Raw genomic sequence first — 27603 nt, 5'->3', positions numbered from 1 at the left:
CCATCAGCATCCCCCAACACAGAGGTACGTTTTTTCTCAATCAATGAACCTACGTTGACACATCATTGTCACCCAAAGTCCACAGTTTACGTTAGGGTTCACTCTTGGTGCTTGTACATTCTACAGGTTTTGAGAAATGTATAATGACATGCAGAGTTTTACTTTTCAATACCAATTTTATTTTTTATCAAAGTAGTACATGCTCAGTGTAATGCTTTGGCTTCAAAGTCAGAGTACAAAAAAGGCTTATATTGAAAACCAACCATGCCTCTTCCCTGCCCTCTCTGCCCTTCCTAACCCCAGGCCCAGGCTCCAGGGGCAGGGTGGCGTCCTTATATACCCAGGGGGCCACACAGTTGGTACCAAAGTACCAAGAACGTCAAAAGGGACTGGAGACAAACAGCACATTAGGGCCAAGTAGCCAGATAGGCTGAGCACACCCTCTGCCCTAAGAGGATCAACCAGGCATGTCAAATGACATTCTAGAGGTATTTTAAAATCTTTGCTTGCTTCTTCAGAAGCCCCAGTACTCATTTTCAGGGTTTTGCTGGATGAGGGGAGCTAAAGCCACACACAGGAAGGGCACTATGATGCAAAGCTGCCTGGGTGGAGGGAGATTATGGTTCTGGCTGGCTGCATGGCCTGCGAAAATTTCTCCCCTCTGGACTTTGAGGTCTTTGTGTAAAAAACCAAGGGATTGGACAGGTGATCACTAGGGCCCTGCCTGTGCTGACAGATTGAGTTTGGGCTGCTACTGCTGCTAACAGCCCCATCTCTGGAGCTCTTCCTGTGAGCCGGGTGCTTCCTTGCAACCACCCTCAAAACAGGCAATATTGCCTCATTTTACAGATGAGGATTGAGACTCAGAAGGGCTGTCAGGGCCACACAGCTAGAGAGGGGCAGGGTCAAGATTCTAAACCAGAGTGCACACTCTCCTTCCCTGGAGCTGGATCCCTGAGACTTCTGTCCTGTTTTCCCCAAAATAGATGCTCTAGTTTGTGTGTGGCGGGTGGGTGGTTGTGTAGGTAGGTGGGTAAGAGGGGGTCCCATGGCTTCCAGTGACAGCAGGGCCCAGCTTACTTGGCCTCCAGGATTTCAAGCCTCTAGGCCCCACCTCATGGTGAAGACCATTATGCGCACATCCTGTTTAATGCTAATCTCTCCTCCTAGGCCACTGGTTCTCTGCCTTGGCTGTAAATTAATCACCTGGGGAGCTTCGGAAAACAAAGATGGCTGCGCCTCACCTGTCAGAAGAGCACCACAGGTGATTCAAATGTGCAGCCAAGCCTGGGAACCTCACATTAGCCTGTCGGCTTACTGAGGATCCTTGTTCATTCCCTCACCACGGCTCACCTGGCGGTGGGGAGTGTCTGCTCTTTGTCATGCCTCCCCTGCCATAAAGGCAGAGCAGCCTCTGTTCTCAGCTGCAATGTAGCTGCCTTTCTCTGTAACAAGCTCTACAGCATCATTACTCTGCTCTCCTGAATTCATTGTCCTCCTGAAAGTAGCCAAGGCCATGATGCTTCTCAGAGATTCTCCGGAACAAAAGCCCCTGGAATCCAGGCCTGCCCTGGCTTGTGGTGTGGAGAGCCCACCTTGCCTGGGTCCTCTCTGCTCTGCATCTTAGGGGAAAAGAACTGGGGAGGACAGGGTTTGTCCCCCACCTAGGCTGCCCTGGGCCTTTTCTGGCTCCTAGGTGAGGCTATCAGCCTCACAAAACCAAAAATGTTCCGTATTAAAAAAAAGGACAAGGACAATTCTGGAAGCTACAAGGGTCTCAGAAGAGAGTCAAGCAAAGCTGAATGCTACCTGAAGGAAGGGAGTCTCCTGTTTTCTGCCTACTGAACTCAGCTACAGAAAGGTGCCTGATGTGCTCCTGACTTAGGACTCCTATGTGGGCTTCGGGCCACAGAAGCTTAGATGCTGATTTTAGAGCCCGCAAGAGAGAAGCAAAGTTGGCAGCAGAAGATCAGGTGAGAGGTGGGCTTGGGGATGCATTGGCAGTTGTAAATAAGCTGAGTCAGAACCAGGAACTGGAAGTGGTAGTGGGGGAAGGTACTCATGGCAGTGCTCTGAGGGGGCCACTAAACATGGCATTCCTTGGCCTGTTCTCATCCTCCATGAAGCCTGGGCTTTGAAGCCACAAATTCATGGCAGGTCAAACCTGGAAGTGTCTGGAAGCCATGTGGCATGTGGTTTTCAAACTGAGTTTATTGGAACTATAGGGGGTTCTTCAGAATTGGTAGGGACTCTGACACACCATGTCCTGCAACTACCAACATGGCTCTCTTATTTACTTAATGAACAGGTGTACAAGATTTCACTGCATTAAAATAAAAAGATTCTGTGCTAAAATAATGCTATCAAAAATTGAAAACCATGGATCTAGTAAACTTATGAGGGATGGATGGGGAAACTTACCCAGAGTCACCCTCTAGTCACTTACCCCTCAGGCCAGGTCTATCCCCACAGCATAACCACTGGCTTTATGGAGCAGACAGCAGGAGGTTCTCTCTGGAGGCCTTCTTGAATGCAGCAACAAAAATGGCCAAGAGAGGAGCCACGTGAGGAAGAGTCACTCTCAAAAGAATGAGTGACCCCAAGACCCAGACCTGCAGACCCTGAAGGGCAGTGTGAAGCTGCCTTGGTCAATTGTCAAAAGCCCTCAAGATTCTAGTCTGTTCTTACCTTCAGGGAAATGTAAGGCCTTGGCCTGGGAGGTGGGGTCCCTGGATTCTAGGCTGCCCCACCATTTCCTGGGACTTTGGGCCACATTCCTGGGACATTAGCCTTCTCTTTAAGGGAGGAAGCTGGGCACGCTCACTCAGTCCCTAGACTATGGGCCCTTGAGGACACGACCTGTCATCTCCACTGTGTGCTGCATCCTCCTCCGTCCAAGGGATTCAGGTACAGGGCTAGGCACAGGAATCCTCAACTTCACGGAAAACAGTTTTGTTCATTGGTTTTTAGAACAGGGCTCCCGTCAAGTGGCTCTCCTCATCCTCCACATACCAGCTGTGACCTTTGACAACAGTGGATGACTTTCCACACTTTCTGTAGTGAAGCTTTCTCCTCCCTCCTGTTTTCTCCCCTGGGTTTGCTCCTTTGGTGGTGAGAATCTCAACACTCCGGAGAGAGTGAACGCTGGGGACTAGCATTTCTTCTCCTTGATAGTCTTTTATCCCTTCTTCCTCTGAGCAGTCCAACAGGTGAAGGTGTCCCAAGGCCATCAGGGCTGCTTATTAATGCAACAGAATTTGGCCGCATGTGCTGGCCCAAGAAGCAGGTGGAATATTCAATAAGTAGATGATCATGGATGGATTGCGCTGAGGGGAAGATCTGGTCCCTAGCTCAGACAGAGGTCTTAACCTCTTTTTGCCATGGAACATCCAGAACACCAGTGAAAAGGACCTTTATATGTACTCATTTGGGGCAGGGCCCTCCTTTCCCACCCTCCCCCTGGGTCTTGAGGGACAAATCCATAGCCAAAGACCACAGCCCCAAGCCCCAGCTGTTCTCACCTCCTGGCAATGACCAGAATCTGAGAAACTGTCTTCTTCCCCAGGTCTCCAACAGATCCCTTCACCCCCTACAACCTAAGCCCTTCAAGACCCCTCTCCAGAGTCCAAAGGCCACTTCTGAAGCCTTCCATCTCCCCAAGTCATGCCCAGTAGTCCCTGATTGTCCCGGTCCCTGGTCCTGTGGGAAGCAGCCAGCTTTGTGACTTCACAAAAGGCTATCCTGTGACAAGTTTGGGCCTGGTGAAGCAGGAGCTGGGCAGAGGGGCTCCCCCCAGGAACATCATGTGACTTTTCATGGAGAGACACCCCTACCTCTGAGGGAATGAAGAGGAACTGCCTCATAGTAAGAGCCCAGGACACCCTCTGCACCTAGAAACACCTCCCCTTGATAACTTCGGCTCCCAGGCCTAACTGGATACTCCTGGCTATATCTGGCAATATCTCTTTGGGGTCCAGGTCCAACGTGGCCAGGTTTGGGGGTGGGGCAGTAGGTGATTACTTCAGGTGGTGGTGGTGGATCTCTGACATCTGAATTGACGGTCAGATCAGCTTCCTTCCATCAAAGTCATTCTGCTCCAGGCCCTTCAAAGTGAAAGAACTGATAGGGTGGGAAGCTTTATCTGACCTGAGTCTTCCTCAGGGTCTACTCCAGCAGTCCCCAGAGTACCTTCAGGTGGGTCAGGCCAGAGATTCCTGAGTCCTATAGAAAAGTCTTGTGCGTACAAACAGGCATTGTCAAAATCCAAGGGCTTCTCTCTCCAATGCTGACTCCACTGTTGTTTCTTCCAGGAAGGATTTACAATTCTAAAAACCTGAGGCAAAAGAGGTTCCTTACCTCCTCTGTACCTGTTCCCCAACCTCCAACTCTTACCTGGAGCATAGCCTCTGGGAAGAGCAGGGCCCCAGGAGTCAGCAAGGATGATAACTGGCAGCCAGGCTCGGGGATCTGACAGGTCCTGGGAGTAGATGGAGGGCAGAATTTGGGCCTTTTCATGCTCCAGGCCGTTTGTGCTGGGCGGGTCCATTGTGAGGGTGGCCCAGGGGACACCATCTCTGGCCATCCTCTCTGGACTCTACTTTGATTGTGACATCGCCATCCTGCCAGAGGACCCCAGGGAAAACAGTGAATGCACTCTGGGCAGGGTTCCAGATGCAGGCTTCATCTCAGCAGGGAGGCAGGGTCGACAGGCTGGTTTGGGGAGGGTGACATGTCTGAATTCACATCTAAGGAGCTCCTTGGCCTTGACTGCCCTCACCCTTGATTGACGGCAGCCTTTTCAGGCATGAGGAGGCCTAGGAGCAGATCCTCTTAAATCCACCCTCTGATATGGGGATATATGTATATGTATAGCTGATTCACTTTGTTATAAAGCAGAAATTAACACACCATTGTAAAGAAATTATACGCCAATAAAGATGTTAAAAAAAAAAAATCCACCCTCTGACCCACTCAGTTTTTAGTTCTGTGCTGGGACAGAGAGTAGACAGTGATCCCTAAGAGTGGTTACTCCACTACTTCCCAGTGTGTCTGAAAATGTGCCCCAGGATTTTTCTGGTAAGGAGCTCATTTCTCATTTTGATGAGGAAAGCTTGAGCTCTTCCAGCAGGCAGTAGTACCGGGGGCAAAGAGAAATCAGCCAGGGCTGAGGTAGTCCTGAAGAACAGCAATAGGGTCAGCCACAGACCAAGAGTAATCACAATAGAAATAGCCACCACTTAGCTAGCACCTCCTGTGTGCCAGACCCCAAGCTAAGCACTTTACAGGTATGGTTCCACTTAGTCCTCATAACAATTCTAGAAAGGAGGTATTATTCCCATTTTCCAGCTGGAGAAACTGAAGCTCGAGAGGTGAAGTAATTAGGCCAACTACGGGAGCACTAGTGTTAGGATGCAGATCTGTCCACCTCCAAAGCTAGACTCAACTGCTGACCTATCTCCTTCTGCAAACTCTTCCCAATAAAGAGGCAAAGAAACTATTTTCTTATCTGTCACCATCGGTGATAGGGTTAAAGAGAGAACGGGGAGAAGGGAGGACTTTGAGCCTGATATTACCCAGATCAGCTTTCGGATAAGGCAAACTTGACTGCTTGGCCCGTCTAATCTTTAATGAGACCCATTGGGAGGCAGCTGTTCTGATTTACTTCTAACTATTTTGCAGGTGATTTAAGTGAGGCCATGGGGGCCATCAAGGGGAGTCCTTGGGGTCTGTGGCTGAGCAGTGGTTCTGAGGTGGGGCTGCTAGATAATATATAGAATGTCCGGTTCAATTTTAATTTCAGATAAAGAATAATTTAAAATATATAAGTATGTCCTCAGTATTGCATGGGGCTCTTCTGGGGGCTCCTCACTCTGGCTGGGATCCTGGTACGTGGGAATTGGGGCGGGGCTGGGGGGTCGCTGCTTCATTTCTCACCTGAGTCTTAGGCCCCTCTATGAACTTGTGCCTGTGGGAGCAGGAGAGGGTACTGACTTCTGGAGACTGCAGCATCTGTGGCCACTGGACGAGGTAGAGCCTCAGTTTCTCACTCTGTGAAATGAGAATGGTGGATGTGGATGCAGTCATACGGGGTGGTTGCTTTGCACACCTCTTGGGCAACAGGGGTAGTGTTCCATCTTTCTAGGAGGCTGTAGGGGCTCCCAGGAAGGGGGAGGGCACCAAGTGAATGATTGAATTCCCTTTTTTGTCCAGGTTGGGGTCCCCAGAGCCTGGAAGCCCCGAGCCTCTCCTCGGTGGCTCCTGTGACTCCCGGACACTTGCAGTAGCAGTCTTGCTCAGCAAACAGAGTGGGAATAGATGTGGGATAGGAGGAGGCACAGGAGTTGTGGTGGCACCAGGGTGGCGAAGGGCTAATGGGAGCACCTGGGTCCGGTGAACCTGGAAGTAAGTGAAGGGAAAGAAAGGGTGGTGGAAAAGGGAAGAGGGGGAGATGGGGGAGACAGAGGATAGGGGAAAGAGGAGGAGCATCCTGAAGCTCAGAGGACGTGGTGCTATTGATTTTCCTACCCCAGTGCATGGGCATGTGTGGGGATGAGGGCAGGTTGGAGCATACCTAAGTCTGTAGCCCTTCGTGCTGGGACCAGGGCTGGGCTGCTCTTGCTCTCCCTTTGCCACTGGGCAGCCCTGCAAGCATGACTTCTTGCCCTTTTGGATGGTGGCTGCTGCTTTTTGAGGCATACCATAAGGGGAGATGGGCACACGCAGAGCAGAGGGAGACAGAGTCCAGAAATGTTCTTCTAAAGAGGCCAAGGAATCTCTTTATCCAATGATTCAGGTGTGATGTGCCAGGTCAAGATGGGTGTGGGGGCCTGATTTATCTGTAGCTTTGTACTTGCACGTACTTAGATGTGAAAGTGTTCGCTGTGAGGACTGGTGCCAGTGCATGGGAGTGCATGCTTGTGTCTCTGGCACACGTTACCTTGGCCTACGAAATGTGACAGTGAGTGTGCTTGAAATGTGTCTGCAGCCCAGAAAATCTGAGTGCAGTCTTTTCCCCTTCCCAGAGCGGGAGTCTGGAAGTGCCTGCAGGTCTGCGGCTGCAGGTATGTGGGGGGGCTTTTGGCAGAGGTATGGGGGGCACAGGCATTATAGAACAGAGATTATGGAGGAAGCAGTTGCTAGACAGGTCTTATATAGCTCCTGTTCTGCTTCCCTAGCCTCCTGGGCCCTGGCTTCTCCAAAGGCCCTCTGGCATGCCCCTTATTCCCATCATTTACCCAGGGCCCCAGGCTGATTTTCTGAAGGGGAGCAGTGCCATCTGGTGGCAGGCTGAGGCTGTGCCGGGGGAGGCAAGCTGGAACCTGGGTTCCCGCAAGGGATCTGCATTTCAGGACCTCAGTCAGTGGGGAAGTCACCACCACACTGGCTAGATCATGGAAAAAGGGAGGCTATCTAAGGCTTGAGTGCTCCATTCTCATGCATTTTGGGTTCATGACCCAGGGAGGCATGGCAGGAAAGTCAGGTGAAGGATTGCTGTAGCACCGATGTAGGAAAGTTATCTATCAGTCCAGCCCTGTGGACCCATGAACCTGGGCCCCATTCCTTGGGCCACCAATCTGGGCTCAGATTTCTCATCTGTGTAGGCGGCAAACTGTGCCTACCCTGTGGGGTGGTAGTGAGGGTTATATGAAAAAGTGTGGTTAAAACACTTGGCTCAGAGCTATATAAAGTCAGAGGTAATGGTAGTGGCCATTATAGGCAAAGTCCCAGAAGCACAGAGAAGAGAGCTATGTGTTGTGGCAGGTGAAAGCGTTGCAGAGAGGTGGCACATCTGCCACACTGCCACCCTACATTCTAGAATTTTGTGCCAGAGTATCACCTGTTTCAAGTTATATACTTAAGAGGAGGGAAGTCTCTTTTCTGGAAAGCGGGGAATGGGGTCCGGTGGGGAACAGAATCAAGAGACCCAGCACCCAGGCTCTGGCTAACTTCTTAATCTAGCTATGGAACCTGAGCATGGCAGACGGTTTGCTGTGTCCCATGTTCCCCATGTGAAAGTGCTGACTGTGAGGACTCCGTAAAAATGCACAGAAACTTGCTCAGGACTCCCAGAGATAAAGGCTCGATAGGATCTTGTCAGGGAGAGATTCTGCTCAGTTGTGGAGTTTACCTTTCACGTCTCCAAAAAGGGATCCCCAAGTCAGAGTCAGGAGTCGTTCTGGTTCTGCTGCTAATTGGTTGTGTGATGTGAGTCAAGTCACTCTCTCCGGGTCTCACTTTTCCCAGCTGCAAAATAAAGGAATTAGATTACCTCTGAGGTCAGCTCTGCCTTAATCTATGTCTTTTTAATTTTTTCCTTTTCTCTGCCTCACATGTAATACCTAGGATAAATATTTATTGATCCTACAGGCTAGGTCTTGAACAGGAAGACCAGAGCCTTCTGCTTAATGACTGATGTGATTTCTCATACACTTCGGGAAATATTTTCTTAGATCCTGGTAGGTTCTAGGTATAACGGGGCCAATGGGAGAATAAATCAACGGCTCTTCCCTGTCACACAGGGCCGAATAAAGTACTGGGAAGGTATCCAGCCGTTCTAGCTTTGGGCTGGCAGAATCGCGTCTCTCGCTTTTCGCTTCCGCCTTCCTGAGCAGCCAATGAGTACGTAGCAGTTCTCGTTTACACTAAAAACTACAAACCCCAGAAGTCAACGCGCGGGGCAAAACTGCTCACGCGCCAATCAAGACTTGGTGGGCTCCGCCCCTAGAGGCGGAACTTCATTTTCCACGCGACTTCGGCGCTCGTAGATATTCCTCCGCTCGCCCTAGCGTTCTCCTCCCGCCTCCTGCCAGCAAGCCTCGCGCCAAGTCGGGTGATGTGCGCGCGCGCGCAGCGTACGTAGCGAACGAGTGACGCATAATATGTGGGCCGCTCCGGAGTCGCGGTCGCGTTGTGTGTGAGTGAGGGGGAGAGAGTGCGGGACCTGAAGCGGCGTGTGTGAGCTGTGGCGGCTGGCGGGGTCAGCGGGGAGCGGCGGAGCCGCCCGGGAAGGTGAGTGGGGAAGGGAGGGAGACGGCTCTGTGGCAGGGGCGCGAGGAGACAGGGTGCATGGTCGGGCGGGAGAGTGGGCGCCGGGCTGGGGGAGGGGCGGCACCTGCCTGGGCCGCTGGCTGGGAGGGGGCGGGCCGGGCCTCCCGGGAGGCTTGGTCCGGGGCCTGACAGTACTTTTCATCCTCCAGATTCTTGGCTCAGGGGCGGGGCCTCCACGTTCTTCCTATAGTCCGCAAAAGAAGCTTTCCAAGAGTAACTCTTCCGCCCGGATTGGGGGGCAAGGGTGTGCCCACCCCTGTCTTGGGGAGGGGCGCCTTTCATTCCTCTCATCACCTTTTATCTCTCAGTCCTCCCAGTCTTCGTTACGTACGGGCCGGGGGGTGGGGGTGGGTGGCTCCATCTTCCATGTCGTATGGCGGCCCCCTTCCCATACTGTGTCTCCGCCTCTAGCTCCAGTCACCTGGGCCGGCTCTCTCCTCCCTCGGCCGCGTGCCACCTCCCCTTGCACCCACCCGGCTCTTCGTCCGGCGATGGGGGACGGGCTCTCTGGGCACTCCTCCCACACACACCCCCCCCGCCCCCATGATGGAGGGGAGGGGTGGAAGGAGAGGTGTCCGGGTCCTGCAGCTTAGAGCCAAACCTTGGAGTGCCCGCCAAGCTTCCCGGGATCCTATTTCCGGGGGTTACAGTCGTTTTTAACTGGATGTCAGGCATTTGCTTAACTCCCTCTTCCTAGACGGTTTGCGTCTCACTTCCTCTTATTGCACTGTTAGCGCTTGGCTTTTGCTTGTGCTGAAGAAGTAGTTTTGGTCTTTTTGAGTCCCAGATGACTCGTCCTTGACTATGTCACGTTGGCCTCAGTTTTTCCTTACTGTCTTTTCAATGAAGCCTTTTAATTAGTCTACAAGTTTTAATTATTAACAGCATCTTCCTGTTCTAAACGCTTTGTTAATGTACAGAGTGAGGGGTTCATTGGCAGTGTTGTCCTGTAATCTTGTCTCAGTTTACTTTTAAGGTTTTTGTAAGCTTGCATAATTAGACTTTTTAGGAATCGACTTGCTATTCTTCTTGACGCTGTCAAGATTTGGGTTTTGTATATTACACTTATCCATTTTCGAGTGGTGATATATTTTTGGATGTAAAGGAAATAATAGATACAGAATTTGGGAACTATGAAGGAAATCCTTTTATGATCAACGTTTCTTGAGTAGTTGCTGAGCACAGTGTTTTACTATGTTATCTGCTGTACAGTAGTTAAACTTTATTGAGGAGGAATCTGGTGGAATGAACCACGTGTTGGTTTGAAGTGATTGAAGTTGGTTTGTTACCAATGTTGTTTCTGTCATGGTCATGGACAGTAATAGAGTATTGTTATACATGATCTAATATGTTATACTAATTATTAGGTAAATTTTACTTGAAGCTCCAAACTTGGGTTTTTTTCTTTCTTTCTTTCTTTTTTTTTTTTTTTTTTTTGCGGTACGCGGGCCTCTCACTGCTGGGGCCTCTCCCGCTGCGGAGCACAGGCTTCCGGACACGCAGGCCCAGCGGCCATGGCTCACGGGCCCAGCCGCTCCGCGGCATGTGGGATCCTCTCGGACCGGGGCATGAACCCGTGTTCCCTGCATCGGCAGGCGGACTCTCAACTACTGCGCCACCAGGGAAGCCCTTTTCTTTTTTTTTTTTTTTTTTTTGCGGTACGCGGGCCTCTCACTGCTGTGGCCTCTCCCGCTGTGGAGCACAGGCTCCGGACGCGCAGGCCCAGCGGCCATGGCTCACGGGCCCAGCCTCTCCGCGGCATGTGGGATCCTCCCGGACCGGGGCACGAACCCGCGTCCCCTGCATCGGCAGGCGGACTCTCAACCACTGCGCCACCAGGGAAGCCCCCCTTTCTTTTTTTTAAAAGAAGAGTGCTTACAGGCATTTGTTTCAGAATTTAACCTTATGGGAATCATTAACGTGAACTTTTTTTTTTTTTTTTTTTTGCGGTACACGGGCCTCTCACTGTTGTGGCCTCTCCCGTTGCGGAGCGCAGGCTCCGGACGCGCAGGCTCAGCGACCATAGCTCACGGGCCCAGCCGCTCCGCGGCATGTGGGATCTTCCCGGACCGGGGCACGAACCCGTGTCCCTTGCATCGGCAGGCGGACTCTCAACCACCGCGCCACCAGGGAAGCCCCGCGTGAACTTTTTTTTTAGGCTTTGGGATAGTTTTTGCCAAATAGGCCATATAGTATTGTGTATTAGAAGAGAACAGGCTTTATGGATTAACTCAGAAGTTACAAAAGGTAACAAAATAGTGGAAAATGGTAGAGCTAGGATAGTAACGTATAGTGAAAAAAATCTTTTACCTTTATCCTTCAGAAGATCAGTTACTTGCCACAGAAGTAATAGTTATTATCCGTTTCTTATATATTCTTCCAGGGACACACACAGACACACACACACACACACACGCAAAAGCAAAGAGTGTTCTTTGCTTTTCTCACTTGACAGTGTACTGAGAGTTGGTCCAAATTAGGAAAGGAAATTCTTTTTAGTTTTCTCCTACTTTATTTAGTTTTGGCTGGGTTGGGTCTTTGTTGCTGCGCGTGGGCTTTCTCTAGTTGCAGCAAGGGGGCGCTACTCTTTGTTGCGGTGCGTGGGCTTCTCATTGCAGTGGCTTCTCTTGTTGCGGAGCATGGGCTCTAGGTGCACGGGGTTCAGTAGTTGTGGCACTCGGGCTTAGTAGTTGTAGTGCATGGGCTTAGTTGCTCCGCGGCATGTGGAATCTTCCCGGACCAGGGCTTGAACCTGGGTCCCCTGCATTGGCAGGCGGATTCTTAACCACTGTGCCACCAGGGAAGCCCAGGTGATGAAAATTCAGAATAATGTAAGTATATTACTTAACCAGGTGTCTATCTCATACAGATATTCAGTAATTGGTAACTATTGTATCACTATTAGACCATAAATTCTGCGTGTAAAATGAAATTGAATGGAAAATGAATACTTATCCATCTAGATTCAACACTTGTTATTAATATTTTGCCATGCTTTCTCTTAGTAGGTAGATGTGGTATATATTTATTTTGTGGAACCATTTGAAAATAAGTTGCAGACACAGCACCCCTAAATACTTTGGCAGGCATCTTTCAGGATAAAGACTTTTTTTGACCGCAGTGCGTGGCTTGCGGGATCTTAGCTCCCCTACCAGGGATCAAACCCGGGGCCCCAGCAGTGAGAGCGCCAAGTCCTAACCACTGGACCATCGGGGAATTCCCTCTACATATTTTTTGTAGGGCTTTATATTATGCCATTGTATGGACAGTGTTATCATTTAACCCTCGCAACAACTATTTCCATTTTACAGATAAGGAAATTGAGATTTGGAGAAGTTAAATAACTTGACCAAGATCTCACAGGTATGTTGACAGAGTTGGAATTTGAATGCTTGAACCCCTTTTCTACCAAGTACCAATTGAGTGGTCTTGGGGACTTCTCTGAGCCCTTTTCCTCATCTGTAAAATAAGGGCAGGGTGGTTGTGAAAATTCAGAATAATGTAAATAAATTACTTAAACCAAATGTCTATCTCATACAGATATTCAGTAATTGGTAACTATTGTATCACTATTAGACAGGCCATAAATTCTGCATACCACCTAAAGAACTCACTTTGGAATATGGTGAATTGAGTAATGTACCTTCACTGTCTTGTCTATAACAAGATTACTGCACGTTTTGCATTTTGTTAATCTTTCATTGAGAGTAAAATGAATTATCATTGATACTATTATTTTAGCTTATTTTAAATTTATATTTTCCCTGGGCAAGTGAATATTCCCAAAGTTATAATTATTTTTAGGCATAGTTAATTGGAAATTTTGAAAATGATACCAGAAGTACATGTGTGTTTCTAAATTGAACTCTAAAATTTTATTTATTTTTTTTTTGGTACGCGGGCCTCTCACTGTTGTGGCCTCTCCCGTTGCGGAGCACAGGCTCTGGTCGCGCAGGCCCAGTGGCCATGGCTCACGGGCCTAGCCGCTCCGCGGCATGTGGGATCTTCCCGGACCGGGGCACGAACCCGTGTCCCCTGCATCGGCAGGTGGACTCTCAACCACTGCGCCATCAGGGAAGCCCTAAAATTTTACTATTTTAATGCCCTTGAGTTGACCTTTGTTAGAGGTAGTATTTCTTTTAAACTTTGCCTTTATAAGCCCTACTAGGCTGATTGCTTAAGTTATCCAAGAGGCATTCCCTCCTGGACCTTTTTTCCCCCATTTAAAAAAAAATTTTTGGTAAAATTGACATACCATAAATTAACAATTAACCATTTTAAAGTGCACAATTCAGTTGCATTTAGTAGATTAACAATGTTGTGCAACCATTACCTTAGTTCCAAGACATTTTCATTACCCCAAAAGGAAACCCTACATTCATTAAGTAGTCACTCCCTATTTCCCCCTCCCCCAAGTCCCTGGCAACCACTAGGTAGCTTTCTGTATATGGATTTACCTATTCTGAATGTTTCATATAAATAAAATCATAGACTATGTGACCTTTTGTGTCTGACATTTTTTGCCTAGTGTATTGTTTTAAAGGTTCATCCACAGCTGTAACATGACTCAGTACTTCATTCCTTTCTACGGCTGAATAATACTGCATTGTATGAATATAACCACATTTTGTTTATCCATTTATCTGTTGGTGAACATTTGGGGTTGTTTCCACCTTTTGGCTCTTGTGAATATGCTTTGAACATTTGTGTACAAGTGTTTGAATATCTGTTTTCAATTTTTTGGGGTATGTAACTTGGAGTGGAACTGCTGGGTCATATGGTAATTCTGTGTTTAACTTTTTTTTTTAAACTTTTTGAGGAGCCACCAAACTGTTTTCTGTAGCTGCTATACCATTTTACATTCCTATCAGAAGTGTACATTCTAGTTTCTCCACACCCTTGCCAGTGCTTATTTTCTAATTTTTTGCATTTGGTCATCCTAGTTGTATGATTGGTATCTCATTGTGGTTTTGTTTTTCATTTCCCTAATGGCTAATGATGTTGAACATCTTTTCATGTACTTGTTGGCCATTTGTATATCTTCTTTGGAGAAATATCTGTTCAAGTCCTTTGCCCATTTTTGAATCAGGTTTTTTTTGTCATTGTTGAGTTGTAGGAGTTCTTTATATATTATGGATACTAGATCCTTATCAGATATATGATTTGCAAAGATTTTCTTCCATTCTGTGGGTTGTCTTTTCACTTTCTTGATAATGTACTTTGACGCACAAAAGTTTTAAATGTTGAGGTCCAATTTATCTATTCCCTTGTTGCTTATACTTTTGATGTCAGATGAAAATCCCTTGCCAATTTCAAAGTCATGAAGATTTACCTCTAAGAGTTTTATAGTTTAAGCTCTTATATTTAAGTCTTTGATTCATTTTGAGGTAGTTTTTGTACATGGTGTGAGGCAAGGGTCCGACTTCATTCCTTTGTATGTGGATATCCAGTTGTCTCAGCACAATTTGTTGAAAGAACATTGGTCTTTCTAGTAATGGTCTAATGGTGTTTCAACAAATTCTTTCCCTGTTGACTGGTTTTGGCCTACTTGTTGAATATCAATTGACCATAAATGTGAGATTTTATTTCTGGACTCTCAATTCTATTGCATTGGTATGTATGTCTTTCCTTATGACAGTACCATACTATTTTGATGATCAAACTTTGTAGTTTTGAAGTCGGAAGTGTGAATTCTCTAACTTTCTTCTTTTTCAAGATTGCTTTGGTTATTCAGGATCCCTTGCAATTACATATAAATTTAGGATTGATGTTTGCACTAATGCAAGAAAGGTCATTGGGATTTTGGTAGGGATTGTACTGACGGTTGACCACTTTGGAGAGTATTGCCTTCTTAACAATATTAAGTCTTCTAATCCATGAACACAGGCTGTCTTTCCATTTATTTAGGTCTTCTCTAAGTTATTCTAGCAATGTTTTGTAGTTTTCCTTGTGGAAGTCTTGTGCCTTTTTGGCTTAAATTGATTCCTTAGCATTTTGTTCTTTTTAGTGCTATTTTAAGTGAAATTGTTTTCTTAATTTCATATTGGATTGTTTATTGCTCGTACATAGCAATACAACTAATTTTTGTGTGTTAATCTTATATCCTGTAACTTTGCTAACTTGTTTATTAACTATAGTTTTTATTTATAGATTCTTTAGGATTTACTATATATAGGGTCATGTCATCTGTGAATAAAGATAATTTTACTTCTTCCTTTCCAACTTGGATGGCTTTTATTTTTCTTGTCCAATTGCTCTGGCTAGAACTCCAGTACAGTGTTTAAGTGGTGAAAGCAGGCATCTTTGTCTTATTTCTGATTTTAGGGGGAAAGCTTTCGGTCTTTCACTATTGTGTATAATGTTAGCTGTTGGGTTTTTTTTTTTTTTTTTTTTGCGGTATGCGGGCCTCTCACTGTTGTGGCCTCTCCCATTGTGGAGCACAGGCTCCGGACGTGCAGGCTCAGCGGCCGTGGCTCATGGGCCTAGCCGCTCCGCAGCATGTGGGATCCTCTCGGACCGGGGCACGAACTGGTGTCCCCTGCATCGGCAGGCAGACTCCCAACCACTGCGCCACCAGGGAAGCCCACTTTAATTGATTTTCATAAGTCAAACCACCCTTGTATTCCTGGGTTAAATCCCACTTGGTCATGATATCTAATCCTCTTAATATGCTGCTGCATTCATCTTTCTAGTATTTTGTTAAGGAGTTTTGCATCTATTTTCATAAAAGATGTTGGTCTATAGTTTTCTTGTGATGTTTTAATCTGTATTTGGTGTCAGGGCAATGCTGGCTTTATGTAAAAAATTAGGAAGTGTCCCTCCTCTTCAATTTTTGGAAGAATTTGAGGATTGATCTTAATTCTTCTTTAAATGTTTGGTAGAATGCACCAGTAAAGCCATCTCTTTCCTGCACTTTTAGGATGTGTCTTAAGAGATTAATTTTGTTGTTACCACATATAACTACTTTGCCCAGTCTCTAGGTCTCTTACCTTAGCATAAAATTTTACTGTTGAAAAAAATTGGTTAAATTATTGCCCCTCTCTACCCCCTGGCTAATACTCCTCCAGATTGGCAAGGTCATAAAAATGAGGAAAGACTCAAAAACTGTCAGAGACCAGAGGACACTAGGGAGACATGACAACTAAATGTCATGTAGTATCCTGGATGAGATATTGGAACAGAAAAAGGACATGAATGGAAAAACTGGTGAAATCTGAATCAAGTCTGGAGTTTAGTTAAGATAATGTACCAGTTTTTGGTTTCTTAATTTTGACACCATATCACTATAAAATAAGATAACATTAGGGAAACCTGAACTGAGTTAGGGGTATATGGGAATTCTCCCTACTATCTTTGCAACTTTTTTTTTTTTTTTACAAATCTATAATTATTCGTATTAAATTTATTTTAAAAAATGCATATATAGTTAGTAGATTGCAGTCAGAAATACAGCCTAGGTCTTTCAAGTTAAGGTCAGAAATCCATATTAGTTGGTCACATCTGTAGTATATCTTTGGCTAGAAAGACTGAAAATGTGGATTCTTTGTAGAAAAGCATTTTAACTTTTTTTTCTTTTCTTTTTTGGAAATATCCTTTGGAGTAAGGGGTAGCTCAGGTGACATGAATCACTCTTCTATTAGAATTGCATCAACTTGATTAAAACATAAACGTTTAAAATTTTGAGAGTTGGTGGTAAATATATATCTTTTGGTCTTATGGTAGAAGAGTGAACAATAATCCTAGATGAGCTAGTAATGCCTTTGTGGACTGAAACTTTTTACAGAACAGTTGCTATTTCTGTGAAAATACACATTTTGCATGGCAGGATTTGACATTTTGATCCTAAGACTGCTTTGGCAAAGAAGTTGATCTGTAAACCATCTAAACGTTTGGGTCTCATTTATTCCTTTTGGAGTTCCTTATAAACCTCTCTTCCCCGTGTGGATGTCACATGCGGCTCCTTCAGAGCCTGTCTCACGTCCCTGTCCTTTTGTACCCCTGGGCTGATCACTCAACCCAGCAACTTTTTATGCCTTTCTCCAGCCTCTTATCCTTCCAGAAGATCAGCTAGCTGTGAGACAGATTAGGAAGGCTGAAGGACAAATGGGTTTATAATATTCTTTCTCAGCTTTCATGTTGGTAATGATATCCACTTCAGTTCTTGATCTGTTGTTAAGAATCAACAGGAATGTGTTGCTTATCTGTCATAGAACTTTCCCTGAAGACTTACAAGAGCAAAATATTTCTGGGAGTAGTTTTTGCTGTATTCTGTATTTAAAAAAAAAAAGCCTCAAAGCTTTGTACCTCAGAGATCTAGACTTGGGATTATTATACATGTGGTGTATGGGTACAGATTGTAGAGTGTTCCTGTGAAACCTTTCGTAAACTGAAATGACTTGAAGAGGCAATTACCTTAGGGCACATCTTGCTCAACGGATGTACAGAAATTGAGATAAAGCACAGATGCTCACAGGCACAATTCAAAGCTGTAGCAGCTTGCTGTTGAGTGTAGTTCCCATGGAAGGAGCTTGGCGGGGCCACTCTCACTGCTTGGGGTGCACACTGCATTTATAATGGCGCTGCAAAGCAAACAACGCTGTTTTTGCTTTTCGCCTTTTTTCGTAAAAGCAGAAGTCCTCTTCAGATTTCTTTGCATTAACGAAACCAGATACTAATGTAGTTCTTTCATAAAAACGAAATGGCATAAAGCGAACTTCTCTGAAAAGCAGGGATACCTGTATGTGTGTTTCTGAGGGGAGAAAGGAACCATAGGTTTTGTCTGATTCTCAGGAATTCCTGATCCTAGAAAGGTTAAGAATCATGATTTTGATCCAGTACCCTGTCTCATTTGACAGTCTAGCAAACTGAGGTTGAGAGAGAAGAAAAGACTTGTCATGACTTGATGAGTATCCAGGCTCCCAATCCTGGGTTTCCCACTGTACCACAAATAAAATTATCTACAGGGTCCAATGGTTAAATTTCCCATGCTTTTAGTTATTTCCCTTGCTTGTGCATCCCTTTTTTCCTCCCTCCTCACTTTTCTTTTCATAGGAAGTATGTCAAGTTTATTTGCCTGTGTTCATTTGTGTGTGTGTGTTTTTCTTTTTTTTTTTTTGCTTCCTTAGGCCAAGTCATGACTACAGTAGCGGTACATGTGGACTCCAAAGCTGAGCTCACTACCCTGCTGGAGCAGTGGGAAAAGGAACATGGCAGTGGGCAGGACATGGTACCTATCCTTACCAGGTATGAACAATTAAGTTTTTCTTTTTTAAAAAAAGGAAAAATTGGGAATTCCCTGGCAGTCCACTGCCGTGGGCCCAGGTTCAATTCCTGGTTGGGGAACTAAGATCCTGCAAGCCACACAGCGTGGCCAAAAAAAAAAAAAGGAAAAATTGGAGAATGTTATAGAACATTTTCACTTTGTGAATTCTTTTTGGTTTTTTTTCCATAGAAGTTTTTTTAATGGTTCTACTTAATAAAATATTTGTTTGCAGGAAGAAAAAAATTTCCCCAAAACTAGAAAAGCATTTTTGAAGCAATTTTCCAAATTACAATGTTAAACTCATCTCCAGCTCTGTGAAAGTATATGACACGAGATCTTTAAAGTTTCACTGCATTTCAGGATTGTTCTTGGAAAAGATACTCTGCCAGAAAATCAATGGGGTCATTGGGTCTGACCTTACAACACTCATTCAGACCCTGCGTAAGCATTGACATAATGTAGGCCATTAAATAGTTTCTCAGGAGAATAGAATGGGCCTTCAGTACTTCTCTTTCTTCTCTTTTCACTTTCTCTAGTTTATTCTCACTTCTCAGAGCAAAATAATTTCTGGCTACCCAGATGAAGCAAAGTGAGAGAGAGGAAGGAAGGAAGGAAGGGAGAGAGGGAGGGAAAGAGAGAGAGACAGAAAGACAGAAGGAAGGAAGGAAGGCTCACTTCATGAATTCTCAATCCATTTTTTTTCCCTGTCGGAACTAGTCTTTTATCTCTCTACTTCTTGAACCTTGTAAAAATTTCTTCCCTTTCCTCTCAGGCCCTTTTGTTGTCATTCTCTTTCCAAGGTTCTTCTCCTGCCAATGTTTTAGCACCAAGGTTTTGTTTGTGGTTCTCTTCTCTCTTCACCCTAAGTATTCTACCTAGATAGTTTCATCTCTGTCCATGATTTAAAAAATTATTCTCATGTTAACTTTCAAATTTCTATTTTCACTGCAGACTCCTCTTTTTAAAAATTTCAGACCCATTTCTCAGCTGATTGGTGTATACATGTTTACCTGGTTATACCACAGACACCTGAAACATACTGTGTTCAAAATAGAGCTTATCATCTTCATCCTACCTCCCTCTTCATTCACAGTTTGTGCTTTTGTGCTCCCTGCCTTGGTGTAAATAGTTATAAACTAAAAACTGAAAACCATTCTCCCTAGTGTATTCCTTTACTAGCACAACTTAGTCACCAAGCCCTGAGGGTTTCTGCTTCCTCTTCTTCCCCATTCGCACTTCCTTTATTAGGTATTGATCGTGTCTTGACTGGCTCATTAGGCAGTGTGCATTATTCCTCTGTCTGCAGTTTACCCTCTTCTAATATATCATACCTCAGCTCATAATTCTTCCCTGGCACCCTTTTCCTTCAGAATGAAATGTAATTTAGAGTGGCCTATGAGGCCATTTATGATTTAGTCTGTACTTCCTTTTTCTGCCTCATAGTGTTGTTCTTCAGAGAGGAATAGAACCATATTTTCCAGTGTCTGTGTGCCTTTACACTTGCTGTTTCTTTGGCCTGAAATGCCTTTCCTTGGTATATCTGCCTGGCAAGCTCTAGTCCTTTCAGGAAGCAGTTCAAGAATCATGTCTTGGGGCGTCCCTGGTGGCGCAGTGGTTGAGAGTCCGCCTGCCGATGCAGGGGACACAGGTTCGTGACCCGGTCGGGGAGGTTCCCACATGCCGCAGAGTGGCTGGGCCCGTGAGCCATGGCTGCTGAGCCTGTGCGTCCGGAGCCTGTGCTCCGCAACAGGAGAGGCCACAACAGTGAGAGGCCCACATACCGAAAAAAAAAAAAATCATGTCTGTAAATATCATATGATATCACTTATATGTGAAATCTGAAATATGACACAAATGAACCTATCTATGAAACAGAAATGGAATCATGGACATAGAGGTTGCCAAGGGGGTTGGGGGAGGGATGGAGTGAGAGGTTGGGATTAGCAGATGTAAGCTTTTATATATAGAATGGATAAACAACCAGGTCCTACTGTATAGCACAGAGAATTATATTTAATATCCTATGATAAGCCATAATGGAAAGGAATATTTGAAAAAAGAATGTATGTATATGTATATATATGTATAACTTAATCACTTTGCTGTACAGCAGTAATTAACACAACATTGTAAATCAGCTATACTTCAATTAAAAAAAATCTTTCCCCCATTTTAATTACCACTTGTATTATAATTATCTTTTTACATGTGTCTCCTCACTAAATTGTAAGTCTTTTTTGAAGTCAGGTACTACTCATTTTTATTGGTGTCTCCTTGTGTTGCCTCAGACACTGACTTGCCCAATGCTTGGTACATAGTAAACTGTGTGGGACATAATTTTATTGAATGAATGTGTTAAGGAAGAAGAGAAAGTGAAAAAAAAAAGGCTGGGTTGGGATGCCCATGGTTTTTCTGAGCAGGAAGCCTCTGGAACATGGGGCTCTTTAACATCTAATCTGTAATATCATAGCAGAGAAAAAAAACTTTGTTTATGCAATGATCTATTCTCTAGGGATAAAGAGAACTATGATCTTATGACAGTTTAAACAGGGATAAATGCTTTGTTCTTAATTGCTCTTGATAGATGGGGAACATGTGAAAGTACAGTTTTTTTTTAGGGAAAGGATTATTGCTGACTGGTGGAGAGTGGATTTTCATTTGTAGAGGCATTGGACATTAAGAACTATTAATCACAAGCTACTTGAAGTGCAGCCACAGTGAATTAAAGAATCTTAAGTATTGTGCATTTAACGTGTGTGGATTATTGATTGATGTACCTTTGAAAGGAGGAGAGAGTCATGAATGGGGATGATAGTGTTAGTGGTAGATTCATTTAATTGCTCAAAAGATATAAAATATAAGGTATTTTTTAATACTTTATTTTCGGGAATTCCCTGGCGGTCCAGTGGTTAGGACTCGGTGCTTCCACTCCCGGGGCCCGTGTTCAATCCCTGGGCAGGGAACTAAGATCCTGCAAGCTGCGTGGTGAGGCCAAAAAAAACCCCAAAACCAAAAAACTTTATTTTCAGGATTATTTCATATTAATTATCATATTTGACCCTGAACTTTGTCATTATGCTATGGTATTCAGCAGTGCAAAGCCTAAATGGAGGGACCCTATCTTCAAGGAGATAACCATCTGGGAGGCAACTAATGGCTCCAAAAAATGCATAGTAGTACAAAATAGCATATAATGAAGTGCTAGATTGGCAGTGTGGTTTGTAAATATTCTAGGGGTTAGGAGAATGGAAAGAATTTGAATGAGTCCATTTCTTCTATTCATTCAACAAATGTTTGAGGACCTTTTGTGTGTCAGAACTGTAGGAGACACTTCTGAACCTCAGCTTCTTCATTTGTCACTAAAAGTGTGAGAGCTACATTGTTAAAAGATAGCCGCCATCCTCTGAGCTGCTTGCAAAAGACTATAGGACTTCCCTGGTGGTGCAGTAGTTAAGAATCCGCCTGCAATGCAGGGACCACGGGTTTGATCCCAGGTCTGGGAAGATCCCACATGCTGCGGAGCAACTAAACCCATGCACCACAACTACTGAGCCTGCGCTCTAGGGCCCGTGTGCTGCAACTACTGAAGCCCGTGTACCTAGAGCCCGTGCTCCACAACAAGAGAGAAGCCACTGCAACGAGAAGCCCGTGCACCACAACAAAGAGTACCCCCCTGCTTGCCGCAGCTAGAGAAAGCCTGCGTGCAGCAACAAAGACCCAGCGTGGCCAAAACAAACAAAAAAACAAAACAAAAAAACCCAAAAGACTATAGCCAGGCAGTAGAAAGCTAAGGTTAAAATACTGGGTTTTAACTCCAATTCCAGTGGGCTTTCCAGTGTAGGATGAGGTAAAGGTTCCTTGGAACAGGGACTTGAAAGTTGGTAGAATATACCTTGATTGAAAGCAGAGACAAGGTTTTCTAGGAAAAGTTCAAATGTGACTGAAAAATGTATCTAGGGGAGAATGAACTGGGGCATGTTTTTGTGGCAGTGAGGAAATGGGCCCCGCCAGAGTGGAGGGTGAATATAAGGTAGGAATGGAAGATAAAGTTATATGGAGCAAGATCTTAAAAAGGTCTTTAAGGTTAGACTGGGACTTTAAGAGACAGTAGGATGAATTCAGAGTATAGCTTATTTTAGATAGGGGCAAAACTCTTACCATCCTTCAAATTGTGGGTCTGTTAGTTCACTGGCTATTTCCTAAAGTATCTTCACATCTGTCATCCCTCTCACCCTGCAAACTGGCTTCAGTTTGGGTGTATTGCATGAAAAGCAAATGAATTTCAGGCCTACATGCTCCTTTACTGACTATTTTTTAAAATGATCTTTTGGCTATTTTCCTAAGAAAAATGTACAACTCTATAACTTGATTGACTTTTTATTTTTTATGTTGTTTTATTTATTATAATCAAGACTTCGACTTAATTCTGTGAAAAAGGACTGGCATTGCGCCAAGCTGTATGAGCTTAACCCAGGTTTTGTGTTTTTTTTTTTTATATTATTGAGATATAATTTATAGTCCACCCACGGTTGCTTGACTCTGTGGATGTGGAGGGCCAACTGTACTATGCCATTTTATACAAAGGACTTGAGCATTAGAGGATTTTAGTATCCCTGGGAGGTCCTGGAACCAATTCTCTGTGGATACTGAGGGATGGATTGTTTACTTACAAAATCATCACCTAGATCAAATTATAGAACTTGAGTACTACCTCCAGAAGGCTCCCTCCTGCCCCATTGCATCAATATCTACCTTAGATTAATTCGTTTTCTATTTGTTATTGATTCCCAGTTTCCATAGGAACACCACCTAAATAGCTCTGACTTAAGTTCTGTTTTAAGCAGACTACATATATTAACTTTTACTTCAGGGAAACTCTGTAAGATAGGGACTGTTACCCTCATTTTACAGATTAGGCGCAGAGAGGTTAAATAACTTGACCGAAGTCACAAACAGGGGAAGAGATATGATTTGAACACTGGCCATCTGGCTCCAGAATCCATGTTTTTAACTTCTGCTGTGCTATATTGCTTAGTTTCCACTGAAGATACTAGTAGATCTTATAATATGTAATTTAAAATACATTTTATGTGATCATCCTTTGTGGCAAAGAGAGTTTTCAGAGTTTAGGGGGAAAGGTAGAAAAGGTAGAAATACTTTTGAGGCTTGATGGGGAAAAATATACCAGAGTGGGCAAGAATTTTTGCAGGGAGCTTAACCCTTAAGACTAGAAGTATGGTTTTGTGGAAATAAAGCATGCAGGAAAATTTGAGTTAGGATAGAGCATCCTAGATACTGGAGAGCATGAAAGCCTTTTATTTGATTGTCATTATAATAGGTTAAAATGTCAGTCCTTAGGGTACTCAGAAAGTGATTTTTCTTATTTCAAAAAAAAAGTGTGAATAAAAAAGAACAGTTGATAACGTGCAACAACATGGATGACTCAACGTGCTGAGTGAAAGAAGTCAAACATAAAAAGAGTATATGTGGAGCTTCCCTGGTCGTGCAGTGGTTAAGAATCCGCTTGCCAATGCAGGGGACACGGGTTCCATCCCTGTTCCGGGAAGATCCCACATGCCGTGGAGCAACTAAGCCCGTGCGCCACAACTACTGAGCCTGCGCTCTAGAGCCCACGAGCCACAACTACTGAAGCCTGCATGCCTAGAGCCCGTGCTCCGCAGCAAGAGAAGCCCACGCACCACAACGAAGAGTAGCCCCCGCTCGCTGCAACTAGAGAAAGCCCGCACGCAGCAACGAAGACCCAACGCAGCCAAAAGTAAATAAATAAATAAAATAAAATTAAAAAAAAAAGAGTATATGTGATTTCATTTATATGAAATTGTAGAACAGGCAAAACTAATCTTTAGTGAGAAAAAGTAGGTGAGTGGTTGCTTAGGGCAGGGGTGGGATCCTGGGTGGGTGGAAGAATGTTACAGGCTGAGGTAACAGCACCTAGAAAGGTCCTGGAGCAGTTACGAGTTTGGACTCTGAAGAGCAGGGAAGGCCATGTGACCGTAGCTTAATAAAGGAGGGGTGGAGGAGTACAAGAAGTGGTCATAGATGCAGACAAAAGCCAGGTTACTGTAAACCTTGCAGTGCTTGGGTTTAATTTAAGTTGAGGGTAAGTCATTGAAAGTTGGAGGTGTATTGTGTCAGGTCAAGCATGGAAGCAAGAAACAAGGAGACCAGGGAAAAGTCTATTGCAGGTAGTCCAGAAGTTGATAAAGGTGGTCTGGACAAGGGTAGGAGTGGTCAAAATTTAAGGAAATGATTGAAGTCAGGAGATATTTTGTAGGTAGAGCTTATAGGAATTATTGCTGTGGGGGATGGGGAGAAAAGGACAGTTTTAATGATGACTCCTTGTTTTTGGCTTCTGAGGGGATAGTGCTATTATTTGAGACAGGAGAGTTGGAGAGAAGAATGGATTTGGGAGTGGAAACTTTTATGAGATAGTTGTTTAGGTCTTTATGTTTGTTAGGAAAATACCCTTTTTCTAATTTTTTGCTTTTATTTTGTACCTTGATTGTTTGACTATTGTAGGTAGTGATACATTTTTTTTTGTATGCTTGTCTAGAATTGACCCTGTCTTCTCTTTGTGCTAGGATGTCTGAATTGATTGAAAAAGAAACTGAAGAATATCGTAAGGGGGATCCAGACCCATTTGATGATCGACATCCTGGTGAGACTGTGTTCTCTTAAGCCTGGCTCTAAACTGCTTAGGGCTTCCCTGGTGGCACAGTGGTTGAGAGTCCACCTGCCGATGCAGGGGACACGGGTTCGTGCCCCGGTCCGGGAAGATCCCACATGCCGTGGAGCGACTGGGCCTGTGAGCCATGGCCGCTGAGCCTGCGCGTCCTCCGTAGCCTGTGTTCCGCAACGGGAGAGGCCACAACAGTGAGAGGCCCGTGTACCGCAAAAAAAAAAAGAAAACTGCTTAATATAAGGAATATTTTTCAATTGAAATAGAATTTATTTGTTAAAATATTGCTCAAGGTGGGGGCAGAGAGGAAAAATAAATTCCTGGCAAAATGGAAATACTTTTAATATTTACCTATTAAATGGAAGATTTCTATTACTAGAAGCTAACTTAAAGGAACTAAATTATATAGATATACCTTATTGACTCAGTTGATATGATTACAAAGATTTAAAAAGAGAAAAATGTTCTGTGTTTCTGACTTTTAAACCAAAAGATGTTATCCTCTGTGCCTTCATTTTTCTAACAACAATAATTATCCTTTTATTAACGGGGAGATGTGGTTGAGAATGCATTCAGTGCCTTGCTTTTAGTTATGAAATTGATGCTTGGAACCTTGAATAATGAATGAATGGATTTCTTGATGTCTACTTTAGTGTTCCAACAGCTAAAATATGCCATCTCATGTTAATGTGGTTTTCTTTTGGGCCAATTTAATTAGAGCCATGACAAACCAGCCTGCTTTGGCATGGAATTTGCTATAATACAGAACTGTATGGGACTTGAGACTGCTATTTTATGTTCTCTCTAAGGTAGCTTACCAGTGGGCAAAGCTTATGTCATGTGGGCCCACACTGCATATAAATTTTCTCTTTATAAAACCAGGAGTTCCTTTTGGAGAGGAGAGTCTGAGATTTTGTATGTGGAGAGATAGTGAGAATGAATGGGACTTACAAAAATAAGAACATTGTATATCCACCCAAATGTTCCAGGGTTTATTTCTGTTTCTTAGACTTTTATTCCCAAATGTAAGTAAGCTAAGCATTTCAAATTGAGTGCCCAGTTGTTTATGTGATGTTACCTGCTGCTCTTGTCGTAGACATCTCCACTTGTGACTTTGAGAACGGCTATTGGGCTAACATCTGCAGTAAGGCAATCAGAGCATGAAATAGTAGGAAAGTGAAAAGAAACTAAGTTAATTCATGGGATTGTGAAAAGAATTCAAGAGGTGATCATGCTTAGTGACATTGCCTTGGGAAGGATGAAATGGTAACGAGGAAGAAGGGAGAGAAGAATGCCTTTTTTTTCAGTAGAAATTTAAAGACAGTTTTTTTCCTTCCTAACTCTTATGTTAAGTCATATTTGTCATTAGGCATAATTTCTATTAATAAAAATAAGGGTCACAGTTTCATCTTTTATAAAGAGAGAAAGTTAAGTAATCTGAGGTCCACGTTTGTTTTTATAGTACCATTCTCTAACTTCTGTTTTTGTGAATTACTTTGGGATATTAATTACAGCTTGGTAAAAACTTTATATCAGCAGCTTATATCTTTTCTTCATCCTAAATTGTATCCTTTGACTAAATTTGCCACTCTGAAAGGAAAATTAAATTGATGATATCTCTTTTAAAAGCGAACCAGTAATTTTCCCAACCATTAAGTAATTCTTTTACATTTAGGCTGTCTGTTGAGTAAATCCTGGGTTCCTGGCCTCCTTTCTTTCCCCAGGAGCTCAGAAGTTAAGATGACCACGTTTATTTTATCTTTAGAATTGGTGATTGCTTGGCGGGATTCCCCCTGTCCCCCAAACCTGGAGTGTTCATTACAGGTTTGAGGACACATTTGTACTGCTGTTGGCATTATAGTTGAGAGATTGGACTTGGAGCCTATCTTCTCCAGGCCACTCATCAAAAGAAGTTGTGCTTCCTTCCTTTCTTTGTCTGGGAAGTCATGGGTTTTCATTCTTTTAGGCTCCTTTATGATTCTTTTGTAGACCCTTGTATACTCTTAGTGATGCTGGTCTGGGTCTAGTGCTCATTTATTTAATTCAGCATTGATGTGTAGGCAATATGCTGGGAGATGGGAATGTTAGAGAGCAGTGTCTCAAATTTTTTATTGTCATTTTTAATTTTAAAGAATGCTCCTTATGAAATCTGATTCATCAAAAGAATCTTTTCTTTGTTTCTGTTAATTTTTGCTGGCCTTTTAATAGTACTTAAAACAACCCAGGTGCCTTTCCAGAGGTTTGAGTTGCTTGACTGGGATGACTTACTCATTCCTTTGTTTGTTCCTCCCCTCTTCTTTTGGTAGGTCGAGCTGATCCAGAGTGTATGCTGGGCCACTTGCTGAGAATACTCTTCAAGAATGATGATTTCATGAATGCAGTAGGTTTGCTTCTTACTTTTCTCTAGAGATTATCATCAGCAGATGCTGTACCTTTATTGTTTTTTTTTGTAAATAGTCTGTTTTTTCCTGAGGCCTTGACAAAGTTGGGAATAGAGTGGGTAGCTTTTTAAATTTGGTATTGGTTCAATGAAATAGACTAATCATGGACTTCTTTATTACCAAAGTCCTGGTTGTGGCCAAGGTGTTTTCTC

At 44.1% G+C, this 27603-nt stretch overlaps 1 protein-coding gene and 1 long non-coding RNA gene across 11 annotated transcripts in view; one reads left to right on the top strand and one right to left on the bottom strand.

Annotated features, from left to right (window-relative positions):
- Positions 1–227: 227 nt before the first annotated feature.
- LOC137232492 (uncharacterized) lies at positions 228–8587 on the bottom strand. 2 transcript variants are annotated; one of them, XR_010947036.1, is made up of 4 exons: positions 8340–8587; positions 8129–8244; positions 5935–6048; positions 228–4619 (listed from the first exon to the last, which is right to left on the bottom strand). It is a non-coding gene; the product is annotated as an uncharacterized lncRNA (long non-coding RNA). The 2 variants fall into 2 exon arrangements; XR_010947037.1 differs by having other exon boundaries at positions 229–4333.
- A 219-nt stretch (positions 8588–8806) lies between these two features.
- The window catches only part of DCAF1 (DDB1 and CUL4 associated factor 1), a 93293-nt gene continuing 74496 nt past the window's right edge, over positions 8807–27603 (top strand). For 3 of the 9 annotated variants that reach the window (XM_067754587.1, XM_067754586.1, XM_067754584.1), the window contains exons 1-4: positions 8809–9009; positions 18174–18291; positions 24913–24989; positions 27317–27390. In XM_067754587.1, coding sequence (XP_067610688.1) covers positions 18182–18291; positions 24913–24989; positions 27317–27390 — 261 coding nt within the window. In that variant the 5' untranslated portion in view covers positions 8809–9009; positions 18174–18181. Of the gene's footprint in view, positions 9010–12359; positions 12412–18173; positions 18292–23846; positions 24087–24912; positions 24990–27316; positions 27391–27603 lie in introns of those variants that run through there. The other 6 variants (XM_067754583.1, XM_067754582.1, XM_067754589.1 and 3 more) reach the window with 6 other exon arrangements.

Source organism: Pseudorca crassidens, chromosome 10, assembly GCF_039906515.1.
Source record: "Pseudorca crassidens isolate mPseCra1 chromosome 10, mPseCra1.hap1, whole genome shotgun sequence".
Taxonomy (NCBI): Eukaryota; Metazoa; Chordata; class Mammalia; order Artiodactyla; family Delphinidae; genus Pseudorca; species Pseudorca crassidens.
This window is presented reverse-complemented; position numbering and strand designations above follow the sequence as displayed.